Genomic DNA, 22,553 nt, shown 5'->3' on the forward strand with positions numbered 1-22,553 from the left:
TTCGAATCTTGGATTTAAATATATTTGATGTGTTTCAATCACTTACAGTTCTTATTTTGATCCACAGATTGTCCAAGCCCATCACTGTTACTCAGCAGCAATGTAATGAGGTAACCCACTGCCCTGGGGTCTGTGCTTATCTTCTATACAAGTGAGGGTGATACTCTGACTTATGCAGAGATCATAACACTCAAGAGGTTTCTAACAGTCCATCTTTAAAAGGGTGTGGCATCCCAAACGTTGATCACTCAGGAAAAAGGCAAGTTAGAAAAAAGTCAGAAGATAAAAAGGTGGTTCTCCCTCCCTGGGCCTGGCCTTAGGGGGTCTAGGCTCTGAGGCTAAGGGGTCCTGGCACATGTTCCTGCTGGGTGCAGCCAAGCTGGAGTCCACCGCGTAGATGCAGAAACAGAGAGCTGGGTTGGAGATGGGCCCACAGCACAGTCTCCAGAAAGAAAGGCTTATCTTACAAGCCAGACTCAACTCCTCTCCCTTTGTCAGTCCTAAGAGTCAAACCAGTAGGGAGGTAACTACAAAGTTAGTGAGACTCTACAGGGGATTCTGGGAGGCAAACACCAGGACTTTTCTTCCCTTGCCAACACTGTCAGAGCTAGGCTTCCATTTATTAAAGGAAGGCAGTAATCTCCTTGGAGTCAAAAGGCCCAAGTTCCCAGGTGGCTTCCGGAGCCAAAATTCCAAAGTACCCCCAGCAGGCGGGAGATCAGGTACGAGGGTGGGCAGGTTCAACCCAGCCCCAACAAAACTGTGAGGCCCATCAAAGTGGGATCCTCGTTTGTGTCCTGGAGGTCAAGTTCTGCCCTGTCCCTCCTTCATTAGCAGCCATCATGACGCCTAAGTTCTCGTCCCTCCCAGGAAGGCTGAGGGTCTGGGACGGGGCTCACAACAACTACGAGGACCTGTGCAGCAAACTCTGTAGCTGCCTCACCCTACTCAATCCTCACAACCAACCCGGGAAGTACATTTTCATTTTAATTATGGGGAGAAAGCGACTCAAAGAGGTTAAATATCTTGCTCAAAGTCATACAGCTATTGAGCAGCTGAGCTTCAATTCAAACTCTGGTCTGGTTCCAGTGCCTGTACAAGATACTAACCATACCAGGAAACTGACTCCTGTCCTTGCCGGCCCCCTCTGCCCACCGCCCCCCGATCTCTAAGCAGTCTGATGACTTCACTGCAAGGAGTGGCTCCCACGTGGTCAGCAAGAGTGAAGCAGTGTGACCATTAAGATGTGGTATTGGAGACTTCCCTGGTGGTCCAGGGGCTAAGACGCTGCATTCCCCAATGCAGAGGGCCCTGGTTTGATCCCTGGTCAAGGAACTAGATCCCATGTGCTGCCATTAAGACCTGATGCAGCCAAATAAAATAAATAAATATATATTTTTTAAAGGGTATGATATCCTTCTTCAGAAACAGGCCCAGGGAGACGCAGGGGGCACACATATCACAGTATTTTCTGAAAGACTGCCAACCCTCGAAGGAGGCATCCACTGATGCTTATTACAATAAAAGACAAATTAAGGGTTTGGGATTCTAAAGCTTCCCTACCCAGGTTTCTGTAAATTCCCTATGAAGTACGATAATGCTAAACACAAAAAACAATTTTAAGTTCATACGAAACGGATCTTACCGTAGTGCGAGGCCAGGACCTTCTAACAGCACACCATAGTCTCGGGAAATCTGTTTGGTCAAATCTGACAAGAGTGCGATGTTCATATGGCCCAAACCACCATTCTGATAAAAATACAAATAAGGCTGGTGGTTACACTGTGGCTCCCACAGCCTCCTCAGCCAGGTAACAGGATGACTGACCAACACCAGCCAGACAGCAGTCACTGAGCACCCACAGCGGGCCGAGTGCTACTTCTGAGAGTAGAAGATGCTCCTTCTACTGCCTCACTTCCTCCTCCAGCACCCTGGAGTAGCTACTACCATCATCGCCATTTTACAGATGATGAAAGCATCATCAGATGATGAAAACCTCAACCTGAGGCACACACAGGTTGAGTAACTTGCTCCACGTCCCAGCTAGAAAGGGGCAGAAGCAGGATTTAAACCCAGAGAATACTACAGACTTTTCTTTTTCTAATTCTTAAAGTATCCTTTTGGTTGAAGATTCATTTCTGAAGCATAAAGATGGAATAATAAAAAAAAAAAGAATACTTTGGCGAATTTGATATTTAATAATCCAACATCATAGCTAGAAATTGATTCTCCCAAGCAAGTTTTGAGGCAAGGATACTGATCATGCAGAAGAGTAAAATCAGAGAACTTAACCACTGTCCCACCTGCCTACAGGGTACGGGGATGAGAGGGGAGACAATGGACTCCAGCTGTTTCCCCTGCCCTGCTGAGTTTGTTCTCCGTTACTGTTTGGAAAACACAGGAGTAGTGAGGAGTAAATACAGGCAATGTTACAGGAGACATGGATAGAGCTTAAAGAATCTGCCAGTAGGTTAGGACTGACAGATAGCCCATTTCAGACTAGTCATGCTTTAACAACTTGTAGCTTGATCTTTCATGGGATCCAGCAGTTTTTACGATCACAAGTGCAGAAGCGGTGTGGATATGTGTATACCTTCCTCGGTGTGTTTATCCAGGCCAGGTGGCTGAAGTGGGAGTCCACCGACACTGCAACAACTTCACAGTTCACATCGTGAAATTCATTGGCTTTGTCACTGAAAGCAATAATTTCTGTAGGACACACAAAGGTGCTAGGAAAAAAGGGCAGGAATTCTCATCAGAGAATTTTTTTTTAAAGACTTTTAAAATCTGAACAACAGTTGTCTAAAGAGTAGTTCTATTTTCTTAAAGGAGAAAAAGGCAAAAGGGTTAATTATCCTCACTGGACTCCTGGTCACAATGATACTCCAGTTAAAAAAAAAAAAAAATTAACCAACTTTCTATTTTAAGAATCATATCAAAAAATATGGGTGGCGGAGACATACTCCAAGAATAAAGACAAAATTTTATTTAAATAGGTAGCTTCATGAGAAAATTCTTTTTATTATCCTTACTTTTCTCATTTCCCCTGCACCAGTGGAAACTTCCTCCCTGACAGGCTTACAGGAACCACTACTCCAGAGTGGAACGCGGGCTCAAGGGCACGTGGGTTCAGTAATGCAGCTCCCGGGCTGCAGAGCCATAAAACAAGAGCCACAGGGCTTCTCTGGTGGTCCAGTGGGTAAGAATCTCCTTGCAGCACAGGGACACAGGTTCGATCCCTGATCCCAGAAGAGTCCACATGCCACAGAGCAGCTAAGCCCGTATACCGCAACTATTGAGCCTGCGCTCTAGAACCCAGGAGCTGCAACTGCTCAGCCCACGCTCTGCAACTACTGAAGCCCATGCGCCCTAGAGCTCCTGCTCCGCCGCAAGAGAAGCCACTCCAACGAGAAGCCCAAGCACAGCAAGAGAGGAGCCCCTGCTCACCACAACTAGAGAAAGCCCACATGCAGCAACTAAGTCCCACTACAGCCAATAAATACATACATACATATTTAAAAAAAAAAAAAGAGCCATATTAAAAACCATTAAAAGGAATGCCACTCCACCTGCTATACTTATCACTTGTGAATTAACTACAGATGCAAGCTGCATCAACAAGACCATCAGAGTCAGCAATAACCCTCCCCTTGACAAGAGTAAAGATAGGCAGTGTCAGTGGGAAGGCTGCGATCTTTGCATGCTCACAGAATGATGTTACAGCATCACAGAAAATGCACTTACAAATCCAAAGGATAGAAGAAGAGCACCAAATATTTCCCCTTAAAGTCATCAAGGCTAATTTCTTTGAACTCTCCACTGACAACAGCTGTACCCTTAAAATAGGGTGCATGCTGGGTGACGGCGGGGGCATGGTATGAGGAACCTGAAAAATACCCCAAAAACATGCATATACAGTTCATTCATTAAACCAACCACTTATCTGATTTTACTCAAACCTCTCCCAGTAATTAATCAGTAGTATAATTAAAAGGTTCAGTTCAACTGTACATCTTACAAAACTGTTTCTCTTTCCACAGGTCTAGACTGTACACTAATTCAAAGTGCTATGGAAACTAAAGAGACAGGAGGGAATTCCCTGGCAGTCCAGTGGTTAAGACTCAGTTCCTGCTTCAGGAGACGCCAGTGTGCTCCCTCATCGGGAAACTAAGATCCCACATGCCATAAGGTGCGGCCAAAAGGCAAATAAATAGACAAAAGAAGACAGGAGAGAGTAGGGATGGATGAAGGACCAATGAGCCTGAAGTTGGGTTCTAAGCATGGTCTGGATTTTTGCCAAGACCAGGGCGGATGGCACAAGGAAGGAGCAGGGCAGGTGTGGGGAATGGCCTGTAGCAGAGTTTACTTGATGTAGAGATCAGGTGTGCATGGAAGGAAGACACATGGGGGACAGAGCGAGATGGTAGAAGGCCACACTGAGAGGGCCCTTATATATCAGACGGATGAGTCTGTTCTTAAAAGAGAGATATAGGAATCACTGGAGGCTTCTGTGCAGGAGATGGGTGATGCGTTGGCTGTTCTTAGGAAGATTAGTTGGGCAGGGGAGAGTGAGAGGAGCAGGGAGAGCCTGATGTCAGGAGGTGACTGCAGCTATCTAAGTGAGCGGTGAGGCGGGCAAGGGACAGCAGAGGGACAGAAAGAAAGGAAAGGATGCAAGAGCTGTGTCAGGACTGCAGAGGCCAGGCTTCAGGCTGGGAAGGCGGGACAAGGAAGGCCAGGTGTCAAGATGCCTGGCTTCAGAAACAGGAGGAGCTACTGGGAGCTGGGGTTTGGGACAATGAAAGTTAAACTCATGTCATCAAGTTGATACTAGAAATTCTTTAAAGCTCTGAGAAAACTGTAAATTTTTTTAGAACACCAACAAAGGTTTTGCTAAAGTACACCCCCCACCCCCACCCCCGCAACCATTACAAGTTAAATAGTCTTTTTAAAAGGTGGGACAAACCTAAAGGAGGCCTTTTCAAATGCCACTCATTATTTGAGGCTGTGCCGAGCAAATCTCATATTTTAGAATGGAGTATAAATCTCAGGAAACAGCTGTGTGTCATTCAGATCACGGAGAAGTCCAACATGGCCTAATGTGGCCATGCAGGTCTGAATCCAAAAGCCTTTGGAGTGGCTGCACTGTCCGTCCCCAGTCAGCTCATACCCTTCACACACAGCAGGCCCAGAGACCTCTGACTGCCCCACCCCTCTATCATGTTCCTCGGCCCAGGGGATTAAAACTTCTGGAGTCAACAAGGAAATGTGACGCTAGAGCAGTCTGCCTCAGTAAGTCGCAACCCTTGGCTGCACAAAAAATATGAGGTTCTGGTCCCACCCCACAGATTGACTTAATTTGTCTGGGGTGGGACTAAGAAAGTGGTATGATAGTAAAAACTCCCCACGTGAGTCTAATATATGGCCATAGTTCAGAGCTCCTGTTCAGAGATGATAAATGTTTCCATTATCTGGTTCAAACCAAAGCATAACAACACTTACTGGTGCTAAAGGCGAATTTTGCTTGATCGGAACCAGACCACAATGCATTTGTCAAGCACATTCTTCGAGAAGCAGCAGGCCTAAGGGCTGCAGAGGCAGAAATGCCCCAAGGAATGGCACTCACATGTCGGATGAGCTAAAAAGAGAAACACTTTATATCAGAAAGTATTCCCAGAACGGTGGCTGAAACCCCACTGAAAGGGCATCAGGCCAGTAGTGGCCTCTGCTGGCCTTGTTCCTATGAACAAAAATTCCAACTGCAAAAGCATGGATTGAGTCAGCTGCTAAGTCACTTCAGTCGTGTCCGACTCTGTGCGACCCCATAGACATCAGCCCACCAGGCTTCCCGGCCCCTGGGATTCTCCAGGCAAGAACACTGGAGTGGGTTGCCATTTCCTTCTCCAATGCATGAAAGTGAAAAGTGAAAGTGAAGTCGCTCAGTTGTTTCCGACTCTTAGCACCCCATGGACCACAGCCTACCAGACTCCTCCATCCATGGGATTTTCCAGGCAAGAGTACTGGAGTGGCATGTTCTTTAAACTCCCTTCTGCTTCCTTATCCTTTAAGACTGTAAAGGAGACTGGGAAAACAGGGAGATGTTGGTCAAAGGGTACAATGTTGCAGTTACGGAGGATGAGTAAGTCTAGAGATCTAATGTACGAGTAGGTTGACTATACTTAATAATACTGTATTGAAGTTGGAAATAGAGTATTATTATTCTAAGAGAGTAGACAGATGCACTCATCACACACACAAAGGCTAACCATATGAAGAGATGTTAGTTTGACTACAGTAATTATTTCATTACTTATATCATAATGCACACTTCAAAAATGTAATTTTTATTAAAAAAAAAAAATAGGGAATTCCCTGGAGATCCAGTGGTTGACTGTATATGTATATACATATATAAAGATAATCACCAGGTTGGCCAGAAAGTTCATTTGGGTTTAACCTGAACGAACTTTTTGGCCAACTCGACACATATGTATTAATTAATGGGAAACAGAAGACTGAAAGGTAGAGGGAAATTACAAGAATATGAAAATTCCATGCTTTTAAAAAAGGAACCCCAAGCACTCAGACCAGGAGACTGGCCAGGCTCTGTGTATTAAGCTCTTTACCAGCAGATATGCTGGGCATGTTCTTCCACGTCAAGGTTTTCCCTTGGAAAAGACAAGGCCATTCTGGCCCACAGAGAAGCAAACAGAGCAAAGTTCAGCCTCTGGGTGTCTGGACAGGGGTCAAGGGAAACGTTTGCTCAATTTCAGGGTTCTGCATGACTCGGGAAGAAAGAGCCTGGGTGAAACCCCACCACGAGAAAGGGGAGGGCGGGCAGCCAAGAGCCTTTGGCACTCAAGGACTTTGATTACTTTAGCATTTTGGTGTCCATCCAGCATTTAAGGGGATGCTCACGGAAACCCTTGAGGTAGGCAGTCTATATGCTAAGGTAAGGAAGTTATCTGAGGTTTGGAAAAGAAGGCAATGGCCCAAGGTCATAGAGTCAGTTATAGAACCGGGACCAGGGGATAGGTCGCCTGCATCCAGAGCCAGGTGCTTAGGCAGAGAGTGGACTGGGGTCCCACGACTGGGAGCAAAGAGGGATTTGGAAACTGGAACGCAAGGCGGGGGTGGGGGCGGGGTGGTCGAAGGCCGGCTCTGCGCAGGCGCGGGGAGCCTGCCTTAGAGCCGGCCCCTGGTCCATTACCCTCTGACATCCTCCAAGCAGGGTGAAAGGCCCCCAGGCCAAGGGAAGCGGCACCCCACTTGGGAAGCACGTCCTCGGAGCCACCGCAGGGTCTCCGCGCCTGTGCCCCGCAGGCAGCCACTCACCGAAGCCCGGAACAACCTTCCCGCCGCGGCCGCCATCTTCGTTGTGCAGGGGACCCGCGGGGCCGACAGAGACGTAGAGGAGGCGGGGCCTTCGGGGGCGTGGCCAGGGGCGTGGTCTCGGCGGGCAGGAGTGGGCCAGCGCCGGAGCCTGGACGTGGAAGAGCTACGACCTTCTGGCCGGTTTAGGGGCCCTCCGCCTGGTACACTTCTCGGTGGAGGGGTCCCTCGACCCCACCCAGAGGAGGATTAAGTCCTGTTAAAACTCCTAAGTAGCTTCATGGTTGGGAAAGCGATACTTTGTCTCTGTTTGTCGCCCCAGCCTAAAAAGATACAATCCAGGGTGGCAAGATATTTCCATATTTGCTATAGACTTAAGAACTGACTCATTTGAAAAGACCCCGATGCTGGGAAAGATTGAAGGCAGGAGAAGGGGACGACGGAGGATGAGATGGTTGGATGGCATCACCGACTCAATGGACATGAGTTTGAGTAAACTCCGGGAGTTGGTGATGGACAGGGAGACCTGGCGTGCTGCAGTCCATGCGGTCGCAAAGAGTCGGACACGACTGAGCGACTGAACTGACTGAACTGTGAACCTGTGGATTACTGTTAGTGTAAAAGGCTCCCTTTCCTATTTTGGCTGGAGGTAGAGACTTCTGGCTTCTAGATGAAATGGAATTAATCATGAATGCAATTTCAGGGACTTCTCAGTGGCTGAGACTTGGTACTCCCAGGGCAGGGGCAGGGGTTCCATCTGGGGTCAGGGAACTAGAGCCTACATGACTCAACTAAGAGTTTGCATGCAGCAACTAAGACTTGGTGCAATCAAATAAATAATAAATTTTCTTTAAAAAAATCATTAATGCAGTTTTTCTGTTAGTAAACCAAATTGAAGAAGGAAATGGCAACCCACTCCAGTCTTCTTGTCTGGAGAATCCCATTGACAGAGGAGCCTGGCAGGCTGCAGTCCATGGGGTTGCAGGAGTCGGACACGTCTTAGCAACTAAACCACCACCACCAATAAGCCAAGTGGGTCAGACACATCAAGGTTTTGTTGCCCTGAAAAATCTTTGGGATGATATGTGGGCTTCCATTTTGGCTTCTCTTGCCAAAATTGGGGGAATTAAGACAAATTTAACATTTATTTTCTGTTGATTAATAAAGTCAGGTGCTCAGTGGTGAGCATGGTACTTTGAAGCATGTTCATCAAACAAGATAAAAATCAAGTAAGTGTGATAAAATGCAGATCCCAAGGGGTATTTTCCAAACTGGGTTGGTGGGTGTGGAACCAAACGACACAACCTAGGCAAAGATCAGGAAAGGGAAGGATTTATTACTTGCAACAAGGAAGATTTTTTTTTTAATATTTCTTTGGCTGTGCCATGTCTTAGTTGTGGCACACAGTATCTTCCATCTTCATTGAGACATTCAAACTCTTAGTTACGGCATGTGGGATCTATCTAGTTCCCTGACCAGGGACTGAACCTAGTTCCCCTGCATTGGGAGTACAGAGTCTTAGCCACTGGACCACTGGGGAAGTCCTAAGTAAGGACATATATTCCGAAGCATTGTCTCCTTAAATAGCAAAATTAGGGAAGTTTCGAGCTAAGGGTCGGAGAAGGCAATGGCACCCCACTCCAGTACTCTTGCATGCAAAATCCCATGGATGGAGGAGCCTGGAAGGCTGCAGTCCATGGGGTCGCTGAGGGTCGAACATGACTGAGCAACTTCACTTTCACTTTTCACTTTCATGCATTGGAGAAGGAAATGGCAACCCACTCCAGTGTTCTTGCCTGGAGAATCCCAGGGATGGGGAAGCCTGGGGGGCTGCCGTCTATGGGGTCACACAGAGTTGGACACAACTGAAGTGACTTAGCAATAGCAATAGCAAGCTAAGGGTATGTGGGTATGCATGAAGGGGCTTGGGTGGTAGATAGAATCCAAGCTTTAGTTGATTGAAGTTGCTACTGCTGCTGCTGCTAAGTCGCTTCAGTCTTGTCCGACTCTGTGCAACCCCATAAACGGCAGCCCACCAGGCTCCCCTGTCCCTGGGATTCTCCAGGCAAGAACACTGGAATGGGTTAACATTTCCTTCTCCAATGCATGAAAGTGAAAAGTGAAAGTGAAGTCACTCAGTCGTGTCCAACCCTCAGCGACCCCATGGACTGCAGCCTACCAGGCTCCTCCGTCCATGGGATTCTCCAGGCAAGAGTACTGGAGTTGGGTGCCATTGCCTTCTCCGGATTGAAGTTACGAGGGTCAGAAAAGGTCAATATCATTCATCGCTTAGGTTCCAGTTGATCTGGTGGTTGAACACTTCAGGCCAATCTTTATCATTGAAACAGACCTGAAAGTGTTTATAACTGAAGTATCCTTGCTATAGTTACTTCTATTGCCTGATAAAGTCATTTGCTTCTGCATTCTTTTGTTCCCTTTAGATCATAAGTTACTAAGACCTGTTCAAGGACAGCACTGTGGCCAGCCTTAGATCACAAAAATAGCTTAGGCCAAAAATGGCTTTTCTTACATCAAGAAAGTCATGTCTGGTTCTCTTTCTCCAGGGAACCCCTACCCTATCTGCTTACAGGTCCAACGTGCGTGCGTGCTAAGTCACTTCAGTCGTGTCTGACTCTTTGCAACTCTATGGACTGTAGCCTGCCAGACTCCTCTGTCCATGGGATTCTCCAGGCAAGAATGGGAGTGGGCTGCCATGCCCTCCTCCAGGGGATCTTCTGACCCAGGGATCAAACCCCCCTCTCATGTCTCCTGCATTGGCAGGAGGGTTCTTTACCACAAGTGCCACCTGGGAACCCCTACAGGCTCAACATAGATGCCCAATTCCCAGGTCTTTTGGCTACTGGAGACTTTTCACTGCTTATCACTCCTTTTCCAAATAGAAAGCTGAAGCAGTTGCCTGTGGTTCAACAGCTTGCCTTAAGTCACACAGGGATTCACTGACTGGGGGACAATGAGAATGGAGAACTCCTCATTGGACACATTGGTCTGCTGATCTTTGTCTAAAGCTTATCTCCCTGGTCCTAAAAAGAATGAAATACCCTAGAATCTCTGGCCCAGAAGCCCAGAAGGAATTTCACACTAGAGCCTTTCAATATCCTGTTCAGAAATTGCAAAGTGAGTGTCCTTTAGCTAATCTCTGGCTAGAGCCAAAGACATCCTCTGGGAGGATAAGCAGAGTCCTCCATTTGTTCATTCCAAGAAAAGATAACCTTAATTGGAATTGATATTTGAGTACTATTCTGCCAACCCTTTTCTGACTACCTCCCCCAAGGGTTGTTAGAGAAACCTCGAAGGTACCTAGAAAGCTTTTCTCATTCTTATTTCTCATTCTCACTCTTGATACATCATGCTGGGATTCCCGATAGTCTTGTCTGGGGCTTCCCTGATGGCTCAGCAGGTAAAGTATTTACCCGCAATGCAGGAGACACAGGAGACACAGGTTCAATCCCTGGGTCAGGAAGATCCCCTGGAGTAGGAAGTAGCAACCCACTCCAGTATTCTTGCATGAGAAATCCCATGGACAGAGGAGCTGGGTGGGCTACAGTCCATGGGGCCCCAAAGGGTCAGACACAACTAAGCAACTGAAAACACACACACACACAGTCTTGTCTAGATCGTAACCATACTGTGAACTTCGTGAGAGTAGAGCTTGTATCTTACTCAGCTCTGTGGCCACCGTGGTTAGGTTAGTACCTGGCTCATAACAAAAGCTCAGAAAAAGTTTGTCGAACTAATGAATAAGCAGTGGCTGACATAGTGGCCAAAACATTCTTTCCACATTCATTCTGGGGGAAAAAATCTCTTTATTCAGTTTTCTCTAGCTGTCACAACAAGAACATAGATTGTTCCCCTAAAGGAAAAAGACAAACTGAACTTGTCTTCATTACCAAAAGAGTAGAAAATAACTGAAATTCTCCTTTTTGAGTTTGGGGGAAGAATTTTTGGACCTAGATGAGGGAAAGACAAATGAAAAGATATATGGTACTTTTTTATGATGATTAGGAAAATACCTCCCTGGAACCACAAGTTAATATTCTGGTAACTGGGGCTACAATTAGAGATGGCAGACATTACTCTGGGTTTTACTGAGTTCTTCCTCTTTCCATGGCTAAAAGCATTCGTTTTCCCCCTTTTATTCCTATTGATGAGGGCCCCAGATTCAGCTGTCTCCTGGGTTCTGAGGAAGATGCACCCGCAATGCTGAGCCATGTCTCCTGGCAAAGGCCTCTCCGGACAACCTCATCCCTGAATTCCTACTGCCTGACCTCAGGCTGCTCCACGGCAGTGAGTAACAGATGAAGTCAACCTGTCCTCCATCCAGAACCCCGCAGATTATTTCACCTTCCTGAGTCTGAGACTTCCCATCCTGCCCCCAGCACACCTCGGCTTCCTTCTGAGCCTTCTCTGAGTCTTTCCTCTGCTATCTTTATTGCCTATCCCCCAACTGGTCTCCGGAGGAGTAGTACAGAATCTGCCTGCCAGTGCAGGAGACTGAAGAAACACGGGTTTTTTTTGATCCCTGGGTCAGGAAGATCCCCTGGCGTAGGAAGCGGCAGCCCACTCCAGGATTCTTGCCTAGAAAGTTTCATGGACAGAGGAGCCTGGCGGGCAACAGTCCTTGGAGTTGCAAAGAGTCAGACACGACTCAGCATGCATGTATGCATCTATTCCCATCCATGCCTCCTTTTTCAATAGACTATACATATATTTATATGTGTGTGTGTGTGTGTGTATTTTTTAATTTTTTTGAATGCACTGCAGGGCACATGGGATCCAATGATGCCCCCTGCATGGGAAGCATGGAGTCTTAACCACTGGACCACTAGGGAGGTTCTCAATAGACTGTATTTTTTAGAGCAGTTTCACAGCAAAATTGAGTGAAAGCCCAGAGACTTCCTGTGTACTCTCTGGCTCCTTGCCTGCACAGCCTCCCTGACCATCCGCCAAGGTGGTGTATTTGCTACAATCCATGAACCTACACTGATAATGTCATCATCACCCTGAGTTTACATTAGGGTTCACTCTGCTGTTGTACATCCTATGGGTCTGGACAAATGTGTGCTGATGTATATCCATCATTATAGTATCACACAGAATAGTCCACTGCCCTAAAAATCCTCCTCCTAACTCTAGGCCACCTACCCTCTTTTTAGAGTGGTGTCTCCCAGCCAGCCCTCCAACATCTCCACTCGGATATCTGTTACTCAGCCCAAACTCAACAAACACAAGACCAAACTCTTGCTTTCTCTCCGTAAACCTACTCCTCACTACCTCCTTGCCGCCACTGCAGCCAACCCCCACCCAATGGATGGATATCTTCTATGTCCACTGCCACCACCTCAGTCCAGGCCATCACCATTTTGCCCCTGGAATTTTCACAGTTTCTTAGGGCCTGTTGGTGGTCAAAAAGGCTTAGGTCACTTCCATGATGTGAGGTTGTTGTTTTTTTGATGTGGACCATTTTAAAAGTCTTTATTGAATTTGTTACAATATTGCTTCTATCTTACATTTTGGTTTTCTGTCTTACCTTTTGTTTGAGGCCTGGGGGATGTTAGCTCCCTGATTAGGGATCGAAACCAAACCTCTTACCACTGGACCCCCAGGGAAGTCCCGAGGTCTATTTTAAAAGGGAAAAAAAAACGCAACACAAAGTCCATGCAGCTGTATCACAAGTCTCTCTGTCCCTCAGATTCTGCTACTTCTTTGGACCCCAGAGATTCCTAACTGCCCTTACCTGCATCTCTGTGTTGAGGGCTTTCAGAACTGGGAGGGCTGGACCACCCACCCCTGCGGAAAGACAGATTTAAGAGAATTAACCCTTGTTCTTGTTTGGGAAATCCCATGGACAGAGGAGCCTGGCAGGCTACAGTCCATGGGGTTGCGAGAGTCGGACACAATTGAGCGGCTAAACCACCGCACCAAGGCAGCTTTCGCAGTGGCCATGTGGAAAGAGCTGGTGTCAAAGTAGCCCAGCTCCCCTGCTCCTGGGTTGAGGTATGTTTCCTGGAGTTTCCAGAGGGATTAAGTTGCAGTTACCTATGGAGGTTACTTAACACATTTTTACCAGCTGCTTTCCTGTCTGATCTCCTCTGCCTCACCTGCACTTCTGGTACCTCCCAAACAAGCTCCTTGCGTTGAATCCTAGGCTCAAGGTCTAGGAGAACCCAAGCTTAAACATGGTTCTACAAAAATTGTAATACAAAGTGCTATCCACAGGCTGACTGCAGGATTTAGGCATAAATATTTAGTCATAATTCATTCCATACTGGGAGAGCTGGTGTTGGGAACCAAGTTGAAAGGTGGGGGATGGAACTTCTCTGGTGGTCCAGTGGTTAAGAATCTGCCTGCCAATGCAGGGGGACACAGGTTTGATCCCTGCTCTGGGGAGATTCCACAGGCCTCGGGGCAGCTAAGCCTGCATGCTGTATAACAGGTATGAGCCCACACTCTAGAACCCATGCTTGGAAACCAGAGAAGCCACTGCAGTGAGAAGCCGGAGCGCTGCAACTAGAAGAAGCCCATGAACAGCAATAAAGACCCAGTGCAGCCAAAAATAAATAAATGAGAATATGATGTAGTTCTAGAATAATACAATTTAAGAAAGAGAGAAAGGTAGAGGATGAACGCCATCTTTCTCAGTTCCGTCAGCCTCTCTGTAACGAACTTTATTCGGAGATATTGGGAAAGTCCACACATGAGGCCTATCGCATCACCCCATCTGCCTCCTTTCCTCCCTGCCTCCCATGATGGGCCCAGAAGCTTCCTAACCTGTCCCTCTGCTTTCACTGCCTTCCTCCGATGCATCCTCAGCAGCAAACACCAACCAAGTCATTTCATCTCCTACATAAAACTCTTCAATGGCTTCTGTTTTTAGTAGGGTAAAACCCCAATTCACACAGGGTCCTACCCAGTCTGTGCCCCTGCCTCCTTCCAGACCACTCATTTAGGGCCCATCCACCCAAATCCTGCTCCAGCCATACTAGTTTATTCCTGCTTCCCCAATACCCAGTCCACACCTTGGCACCTGCTGTGCTCTTTGGCTGGAATTCTCTCCACTCATGTCTGGCTGCAGTCACCATCGGCAGTGATTTTGAAGCCCAAGAAAGTAAACTCTGCAGCCATGAAATTAAAAGACACTTGTTTCTTGGAAGGAGAACTATGACAAACCTAGACAGTGTATTAAAAAGCAGAGATCTCACTTTGCTGACAAAGACCTGTAGAATCAAACTATGGTTTTTCCGGTAGTTATGTGTGGATGTGAGAGAGTTGAATCATAAAGAAGGCTGAGCACCAACAATTGATGCTTTCTAACTGTGGTGATGGAGAAGACTGTTGAGAGTCCCTTGGACCGCAAGGAGATCAAACCAGTCAATCCTAAAGGAACCAGTCCTGAATATTCATTGGAAGGACTGATATTGAAGCTGAAGCTTCAATACTTTGGCCACCTGATGTGAGGAGCTGACTCATTGGAAAAGATCCTGATGATGGGAAAGATAGAAGGTGGGAGGAGAAGGGGACAACAGAGGGTGAGATGGTTGGATGGCATCACCAACTCGATGGACATGAGTTTGAGCAAGCTCTGAGAGATGGTGAAGGACAGGGAAGCCTGGCGTGCTGCAGTCCATGGGGTCACAAAGAGTCAGACACAACTTAGTGACTGAACAACAAACAACATGTCTGGCTACTTCCTCCTCCTTTTTAAACAAAATTTTGACCACACTATTGGAGAAGGAAATGGCAACCCACTCCAGTGTTCTTGTCTGGAGAATCCCAGGGACGGGGGAACCTGGTGGGCTGCCGTCTCTGGGGTCACACAGAGTCGGACACGACTGAAGCGACTTAGCAGCAGCAGCCGCATACAGCATGTGGGATTTTAGTTCCTCGACCTGGGATCCAACCCATGCCCCCTGCACAGGAAGCACAGATTCTTAACTCTGGCCTTCCAGGGAAGTCCCTCCTCCTCCTTATTTAGGACATGCTTGGCTGTCATCTTCACCAAGAGGACTTTCCTAATGACTCAGTCTGTTATTCTCTATCTTGGCCCTTGTTTCCTTTGATTGGAAACTACAATTCCTTTGTCTGTTTACGAATTATTTGCTGGGTTTCTTCCCAAGGTAAAAGCTCCACCAGGGCAAGGTCCATGCCCATCTTGCTCACTGTTACATGCCCAGCCTGAAGCACTGTGCCTGGCACATGGCAGACCCATAGCAAATGTAGATGAACCTGGTCGAAGATCTAGCTAAAAACTCACAATGTGCAGCCATTTCTGATTACCCATTCCCCTACCCTAGCTGATATCTCCTTCCCCTAAATGCCTTTGAAAGTTATCATCAACATAATTCTCTTGGTGATCAATACTCTGCGTTTTATCACAGATCTTTCACTGTTGCCTTGAACTGTTATTTGAGTCAAGTTTCATTTCTGAATGATTTCTGATGGCTCGCCTGGTTTGCAGTTTGCATAACTAGCTAATTCACTTTTTAAAACCCCGTCAATACTTGAGGATGTATTTTCTAAAAACAAGTACATGCATGTATGCTGCTGCTGCTAAGTTGCTTCAGTCGTGTCTGACTCCATGCGACCCCATAGACGGCAGCCCACCAGGCTCCCCCCTCCCTGGGATTCTCCAGGCAAGAACACTGGAGTGGGTTGCCATTTCCTTCTCCAATGCATGAAAGTGAAAAGTGAAAGTGAAGTCGGTCAGTCGTGTCTGACTCTTAGCGAACCCATGGACTACAGCCTACCAGGCTCCTCTGTCCATGGGATTTTCCAGGCAAGAGTACTGGAGTGGGTTGCCATTGCCTTCTCCAACATTCATGTATAATAATCATAATATTCAATACAATGATCAAAATCAGGAGTGTTAACATTGATCACTATTATCAAATCCACTGTTCATATTCAAATGTAATCAACTGTCCCCAATGATCCAATCCAAAAATTACATATCGCATTTAGTTGTCTTTTAGTCTCCTTCAGTCTTTCTTTATCTTCCTTTGACCTTCACAGTTTTAAGGGACACCAGCTGGCTCTTTTGTGGAATGTTCCTCCACTTGCTTGTCTGATATTTCCTTACCATTCAATTCAGGTTAAATATTTTTGACAGGAATACCACTGGAATGTTGTTCCATAATTTACTTAACCAACCTGATATTATTGAAGATTTGTGTTGTTCCAAAATTTTCTTTATGTTATAATTAATGTGATATTGACACACCTTTGTAGCCAAACTTTTGCACACATTCTTACCTATTTCTTTAGGGTATATTTCTGGAATTGTAACTGCTATGACTAAAGGATGTGTGTGCTTTAGTAATTTTTGTTATGTGTTGCCAAATTGCCTTCCGGAGGGCTTGTGCCAGTTTACACTCCCTCCACAATGAGTGCAAGTGGTTTCTAGGAGATTTTGCTGACACTGCATCCAGGCAGTTTAAAGCAGGCTTCTTTCAGCCCTCTGTACGTCTCCTGTTGATCTATCTTCCACTCCAGTTGCTTACATGTGACTGGTTGTCCCAAAACACCTAGAAGCTGTTAAAAGGTAGAGCCTACGTGTCTTACCCATCTTTGTGGGTCTTACTCATCCCGTGGTGCCTAACTATGCTTCCTACTTAACAGTCACCCCATAAATGTCAAAGGAAGGAAGGAACAAATGGTAATGATGACACCTTGTGTGACTGTTAGGTTCTTCTCTGGCATGTTGGGCTACTAAAAATGTCATTAAAATTAGCATCCCAAAGTCCAACAGCCAGAATCGCTCCTAGCCTAGATTAGAAAGTGGTCCAGCCTTTTACCAGTCCCCATTCCCAGGACCTCTTGGGATGCCCAAGAGCATCTTTACGTCTTGTCCGTATTGATCCTGGGGCTTCCCTGGTAGCTCAGCTGGTAAAGAATACACCTGCAATGCAGGAGACCCCAGTTCGATTCCTGAGTTGGGAAGTTCCCTTGGAGAAGGGATAGGCTACCCACTCTACTATTCTTGGGCTTCCCTGGTGACTCAGATGGTAAAGAATCCACCTGCAATGCGGGAGACCTGGGTTTGATCCCTGGATTGGGAAGATCCCCTGGAGGAGGGTGTGGCAACCCACATCAGTATCCTTGCCTGGAGAATCCCATGGACAGAGGAGCCTGGAGGGCTACAGTCCATGGGGCCGCAGAGAATCGGACACGACTGAGTGACTGAGCACATACATATCGATCCTAGGCATTCCCTTCACCTCAGGCATCAGCACTGCTCTGGGCTTCTCAGCTCCCCTCTTGCCCAGAGGCTTTTCTGGGCTGCTTGTCTTCTTGTTTACATTTCTGGATCCCAGGATGGTCACATGTCTTTCTCTCAATTCCTGGATGCCAGCAGAGATGAGTGATCATTTTAAATAGAAGGCTTGGGGATTACAGCTGGGGATTATAATGCAAACAAGACAAGCATAAAGCAGGGTGGACGCTATCCCTTTAATGCTCTCTGTCACCTTCCCAGCTCTTTAGGCTCCCCTGAGAGACCACTTTTCTCCTTTGCAATAGCCCTCCTTCCCCACGTTGCAGGGATCTGCTCCCTTGGGAAAATATCACAAGGAACACCCTTGATCTCACCTCTTTTTCCCATCCCAGCCCTCCCCACCCCCACCTTGGCTTCTCCCAGAAAGCATCCTGTGATCAGCCTCCCCTGAAGAAGACATGTTTTTAGAGAATGTGCAGCCCAGCTCAATTCCTCTTTATTCCCATTCCAGAGTGGGTAGTGGCTTGATTCTCAAGTAACTAAAAGCCCTGAAAGTGTTTTCCCAAAATAAAAGAGCCTTCTTTCCTTTCAGATGAATTTTTCCTCCACCCCTACCACAACCACAACAAAGTACTGTTTGCCTAAGTCTTCTGTGATTCCCTTTAGTCATCAATGGTTCAGAAATACTGGTGCCTCGTCATGGAGCATGGAAGGATTCCATTCAACCTCACCATTTTCAAAGCATTCTTATGGGCTCCAGCTCCCCCCTCTGTTAAGGCCACTTTGGGGAGGGGCCCTAAGTCTTGTGCAAGGAGAAGCTGCTTCTAATTTTCCCAGGGGTGGGAGATCCTGGAGGCCAGAGTGGGCAGAGGTTGAGTAGAAGTGGGACCAGAGGTTGTGTTGAAAATAAAGATGCTTTCCTGTTTTTGTCTTGTCTCTGGTCCTTCCCAAGTGGGAAACTGACATCTCAGAGGGGAGAAAGGATGAGAAGGGTGCTGGGGGCCGGGGGGAGTAGTGGATCAGCTCCTGCAGGTTAGCAGGTGGCAGAGTTCCTAACCTGCAGTTTCCTAACTGGGGAGTGCTTATTGTGGCTCAAGGCCTCTTTCCTTCAGTGGAGTCTCACCCTACCACCATGCCAACCAGCCTGCCTGCATCCTTCCCGCCCCTTCTTCTGATTTTGTTCAGCAAGCATGTTCCGGTCAGTCTTCCATTTCTCAATTGCTTCCTCCTCTCCTCTGCCACTCCCTCTGTCCATTTATCTATTCTCTGGACTCTAGGCTTCCTGCCAACATTCTCTCTTTCCTGCAAGATTGGTGCACTTGGTAAAAATGCTACGCCTTTCCTCTCGTTCTGGAAGATCACGCAGTAAGTAGAATAGAAACAGCGTGGCATAAAGAATCAGAGACTGGTCTTGGGACCCAGTCCTGCAACTTTCTGGTTATGCATCTTTCATTTCTCTGGCCTTTAATATCTCTTTAATTTCCTTTGCATATTAATAATATTAGCACTATTTTGTAATTAATTATTTTTGTTTGCTCTGGGTCTTCGTTGCTGTGCGTGGGCTTTCTCTAGTTGCAGTTGCTTGGGGGCTACTGTTCGGTGTGGTGCTGAACAGACTTCTCACTGCAGTGGCTTCTCTTGTTGCAGAGCACAGGCTCTAGGCACACGACATTCAGTAGTTGTGTGGCTCAAAGGCTTTTGTTGCCCAAGGCATGTGGAATCTTCCCAGGCCAGGGATCGAACCCGTGTCCAGTGCACTGGGAGGTGGATTCTCATCCACTGTACCTCCAGGGAAGTCCAGCATATTAATATTATTAATCACTTAATCCAACCTAGGTATTCTCCAACTATTACTTGGATTTAAAAATTTTATTTTTATTGAGATAAAATTAACGCAACATAAAAATGACCATTTTAAAGGAAACAGGTCAGTGACATTTAGAACATTCACAATGTTGGGAAACTGCCACCTTTATCTAATTCCAAACCATTTTTATAATCCCAAAATAAACCCCCAGACCCAGTAAGCAGTTCTTCCCCCGTCACTGTATCCCAGCTCCTAATAACCAATCCATGTTTCTGTCTTTTTGAATTCTGGATATTTCGTATAAATGGAATCATACAATATTCATCCTTTTACATCTGGCTTCTTTCACTTAGTAAAATGATTTCAAGGTTCATCTACTTTGTCACATGTATCAATATTTCATCCCTTTTTGTGGCTGAATAATATTCCATTGTAAAAACTAGGATGATGGAATCTGCTCCCATCACTTCATGGCAAATAGATGGAGAAACAATGGAACCACTGAGAGACTTTATTTTCTTGGGCTCCAAAATCACTACAGGTGGTGACTGCAGCCATGAAATTAAAAGACGCTTGCTCCTTGGAAGAAAAGCTATTACCAACCTCAGTTCAGTTCAGTTCAGTCACTCAGTTGTGTCTGACTCTTTGCAACCCCATGAGTCACAGTACGCCAGGCCTCCCTGTCCATCACCAACACCCAGAGTTCACTCAAACTCATGTCCATCGAGTCAGTGATGCCATCCAGCCATCTCATCCTCTGTCGTCTCTTTCTCCTCCTGCCCCCAATCCCTCCCAGCAACAGGGTCTTTTCCAATAAGTCAACTCATTGCATGAGGTGGCCAAAGTATTTGAGTTTCAGCTTTAGCATCAGTCCTTCCAATGAACACCCAGGACTGATCTCCTTTAGGATGGACTGGTTGGATCTCCTTGCAGTCCAAGGGACTCTCAAGAGTCTTTTCCAACACCACAGTTCAAAAGCATCAATTCTTTGGCGCTCAGCTTTCTTCACAGTCCAACTCTCACATCAATACATGACCACTGGAAAAACCATAGCCTTGACTTGACGGACTTTTGTTGGCAAAGTAATATCTCTGCTTTTCAATATACTATCTAGGTTGGTCATAACCTTCCTTACAAGGAGTAAGCGTCTTTTAATTTCATGGCTGCAATGACCAACCTAGACAGTGTATTAAAAAGCAGAGACATTACTTTGCTGACAGAGGTCTATATAGGCAAAATTATGGTTTTTCCAGTAGTCATATATGGATGTAAGAGTTGGACCATAAAGAAAGCTGAGCACCAAAGACTTGATGCTTTTGAACTGTGGTGTTGGAGAAGACTCTTGAGAGTCACTTGGACTGCAAGGAGATCAAACTGGGTCAATCCTAAAGGAAATCAATCCTGAGTACTCATTGAAAGGGTTGATGCTGACGCTGAAGCTCAAATACTCTGACCACGTGATGCAAAGAGCCGACTCATTGGAAAAGACCCTGATGCTGGGAAAGATTGAAGGCAGAAGGAGAAGGGGACAACAGAGGATGAGATAGTTGGATGGCATCACCAACTCAAGGACATGAGTTTGAGCAAGCTCTGGGAGATGGTGAAGGACAGGGAAGCCTGGCATGCTGAGTCCATGGGGTCACAAAGAGTTAGACACAAGTTAGTGACTGAACAACAACAATCTTTCCTCCACTTCCCTGAAACACAGAGAGGCCAGATTCATCCTGGAGAGGTGGGGATTCTCTGGAATCCCAGCTGGATCCCGGAACACAGGAGGGTTGTGGAGCTTGAGATATAAGTCACTGAAACATTCTCTAACCCGACGACCATGTCAAGAGCAGAATTCCCTTTGTAGCAGGTGAGGATGGTTTGTGTTGTACTGAGTCACCTACCACACTCATGGGCTCATTTTAGCTCACAAACGTGGAACCTGAGGCTTCCTTTTGCCATCTGGGGGCTAGCTGCAGCTCTCCAGAGTTCGTGCTAGATGGCATCCTCTCTCCATAGAGGAGAGGAACGACAGAGAAGTGGAAGGAGTGCTCCAACCTGCCGGGTTCCTGTGCAAGCTCATGTCAATGGCAGGGAACCCACGCCTTTTCTCCTACCGGAGGAAACTGAGCTGGTCCAAATTATAGACTATACTCTATTTTACATATTTGTCAAAAAAACAAACTGTGCAAAGCATTATATATTTTAAACTCCACTGATCTGATCTGATCTGATTTGTTAGATTCTCTTTAGCATATAACCGACTAGCTAAGACTTTTAGTAAGGGAGCAAGAATGCCCTCCTTTTTATTGGGTCAATTAAATTTTCACCTACCCACAGTGGCCTGAGGACAGTCAAAGCGTATATCAAAGTCTCAGAGATAATTAGGCTCAGAGTCTTTGGAGTCAGAGAAAGTTTATGTTATTGCAGCATTAAGGTCGAAATTGCCGGAGCCCTCTCATCCATGAGTCATCCGGCTTTAAAGGCTCCTAACACTGAATTTAATTCAACTCACCTTTTTCTCTTTAAAAAGCAATTCTACCTTTGTTGTCAAGATTTTATCCCCATTTCCAGGGTAGGCTACCACGCTCAAACAAATGACCTGCCTGATAGATGCTAATCATAAAAAGACCATCAGTGATGGCTTGGATTCTTTCCTCATCCATACTAACAGAAAATCATAGGCTTTTAAACAGATTACTAGGCAAGAGTCTGTTTTTCCTCCTTCCTCTCAGAATTAATTTTTATGCTTTCACTGTGTAATTTCCTTACCAATTTGAGCATTTTTCCGTCATGTAAATCTATCTGATTGCTTGGCATGGAATCAAACAAAAAATGCCCATTTTGGGGGAGAGGGTAAATAGCTTGTATTTTATTCAAGTCTGTAAAGTGAATTGAAATTGGTCTGCTTAGTCTTCCTTAAAATTGTGTGATTGCCTTAACTCCTAGGCGGATTGCTGGAGACAGCTGGATTTGAGGATGGAGGTACAGGCAGAAGGTGAAATCATCCCAGGGACTGACTGGCTTTTTAAACTGACCTCTCTGACCAGGAGGCCAGACTCCCCTACGTTTCCTTTTTAATCTCTGATCGGGCAGTGATGAAGACATTTTGAGAGTTAACTAGTGCAGAATAACTAGCACCCCAGAGGCCTAGGTTGGGCTGTGTCTTGGCATGTGCTCTGAGTCAGCAAATAC

At 46.3% G+C, this 22,553-nt stretch overlaps 1 protein-coding gene across 2 annotated transcripts in view; it reads right to left on the minus strand.

Annotated features, from left to right (window-relative positions):
* PRDX3 (peroxiredoxin 3) overlaps positions 1 to 22,553 on the minus strand; it is a 186,300-nt gene that overhangs the window by 1,932 nt on the left and 161,815 nt on the right. Inside the window, exons 2-6 of one of the 2 annotated variants that reach the window (XM_055560177.1) lie at positions 7,336 to 7,380; positions 5,503 to 5,638; positions 3,745 to 3,886; positions 2,594 to 2,729; positions 1,646 to 1,749 (exon numbers count right to left, since the gene is read on the minus strand). In XM_055560177.1, coding sequence (XP_055416152.1) covers positions 1,646 to 1,749; positions 2,594 to 2,729; positions 3,745 to 3,886; positions 5,503 to 5,638; positions 7,336 to 7,371 — 554 coding nt within the window. In that variant the 5' untranslated portion in view covers positions 7,372 to 7,380. Of the gene's footprint in view, positions 1 to 1,645; positions 1,750 to 2,593; positions 2,730 to 3,744; positions 3,887 to 5,502; positions 5,639 to 5,982; positions 6,063 to 7,335; positions 7,381 to 22,553 lie in introns of those variants that run through there. The other variant, XM_055560178.1, reaches the window with a different exon arrangement.

This window comes from Bubalus kerabau, chromosome 22, assembly GCF_029407905.1.
Source record: "Bubalus kerabau isolate K-KA32 ecotype Philippines breed swamp buffalo chromosome 22, PCC_UOA_SB_1v2, whole genome shotgun sequence".
NCBI classification, from domain to species: Eukaryota; Metazoa; Chordata; class Mammalia; order Artiodactyla; family Bovidae; genus Bubalus; species Bubalus kerabau.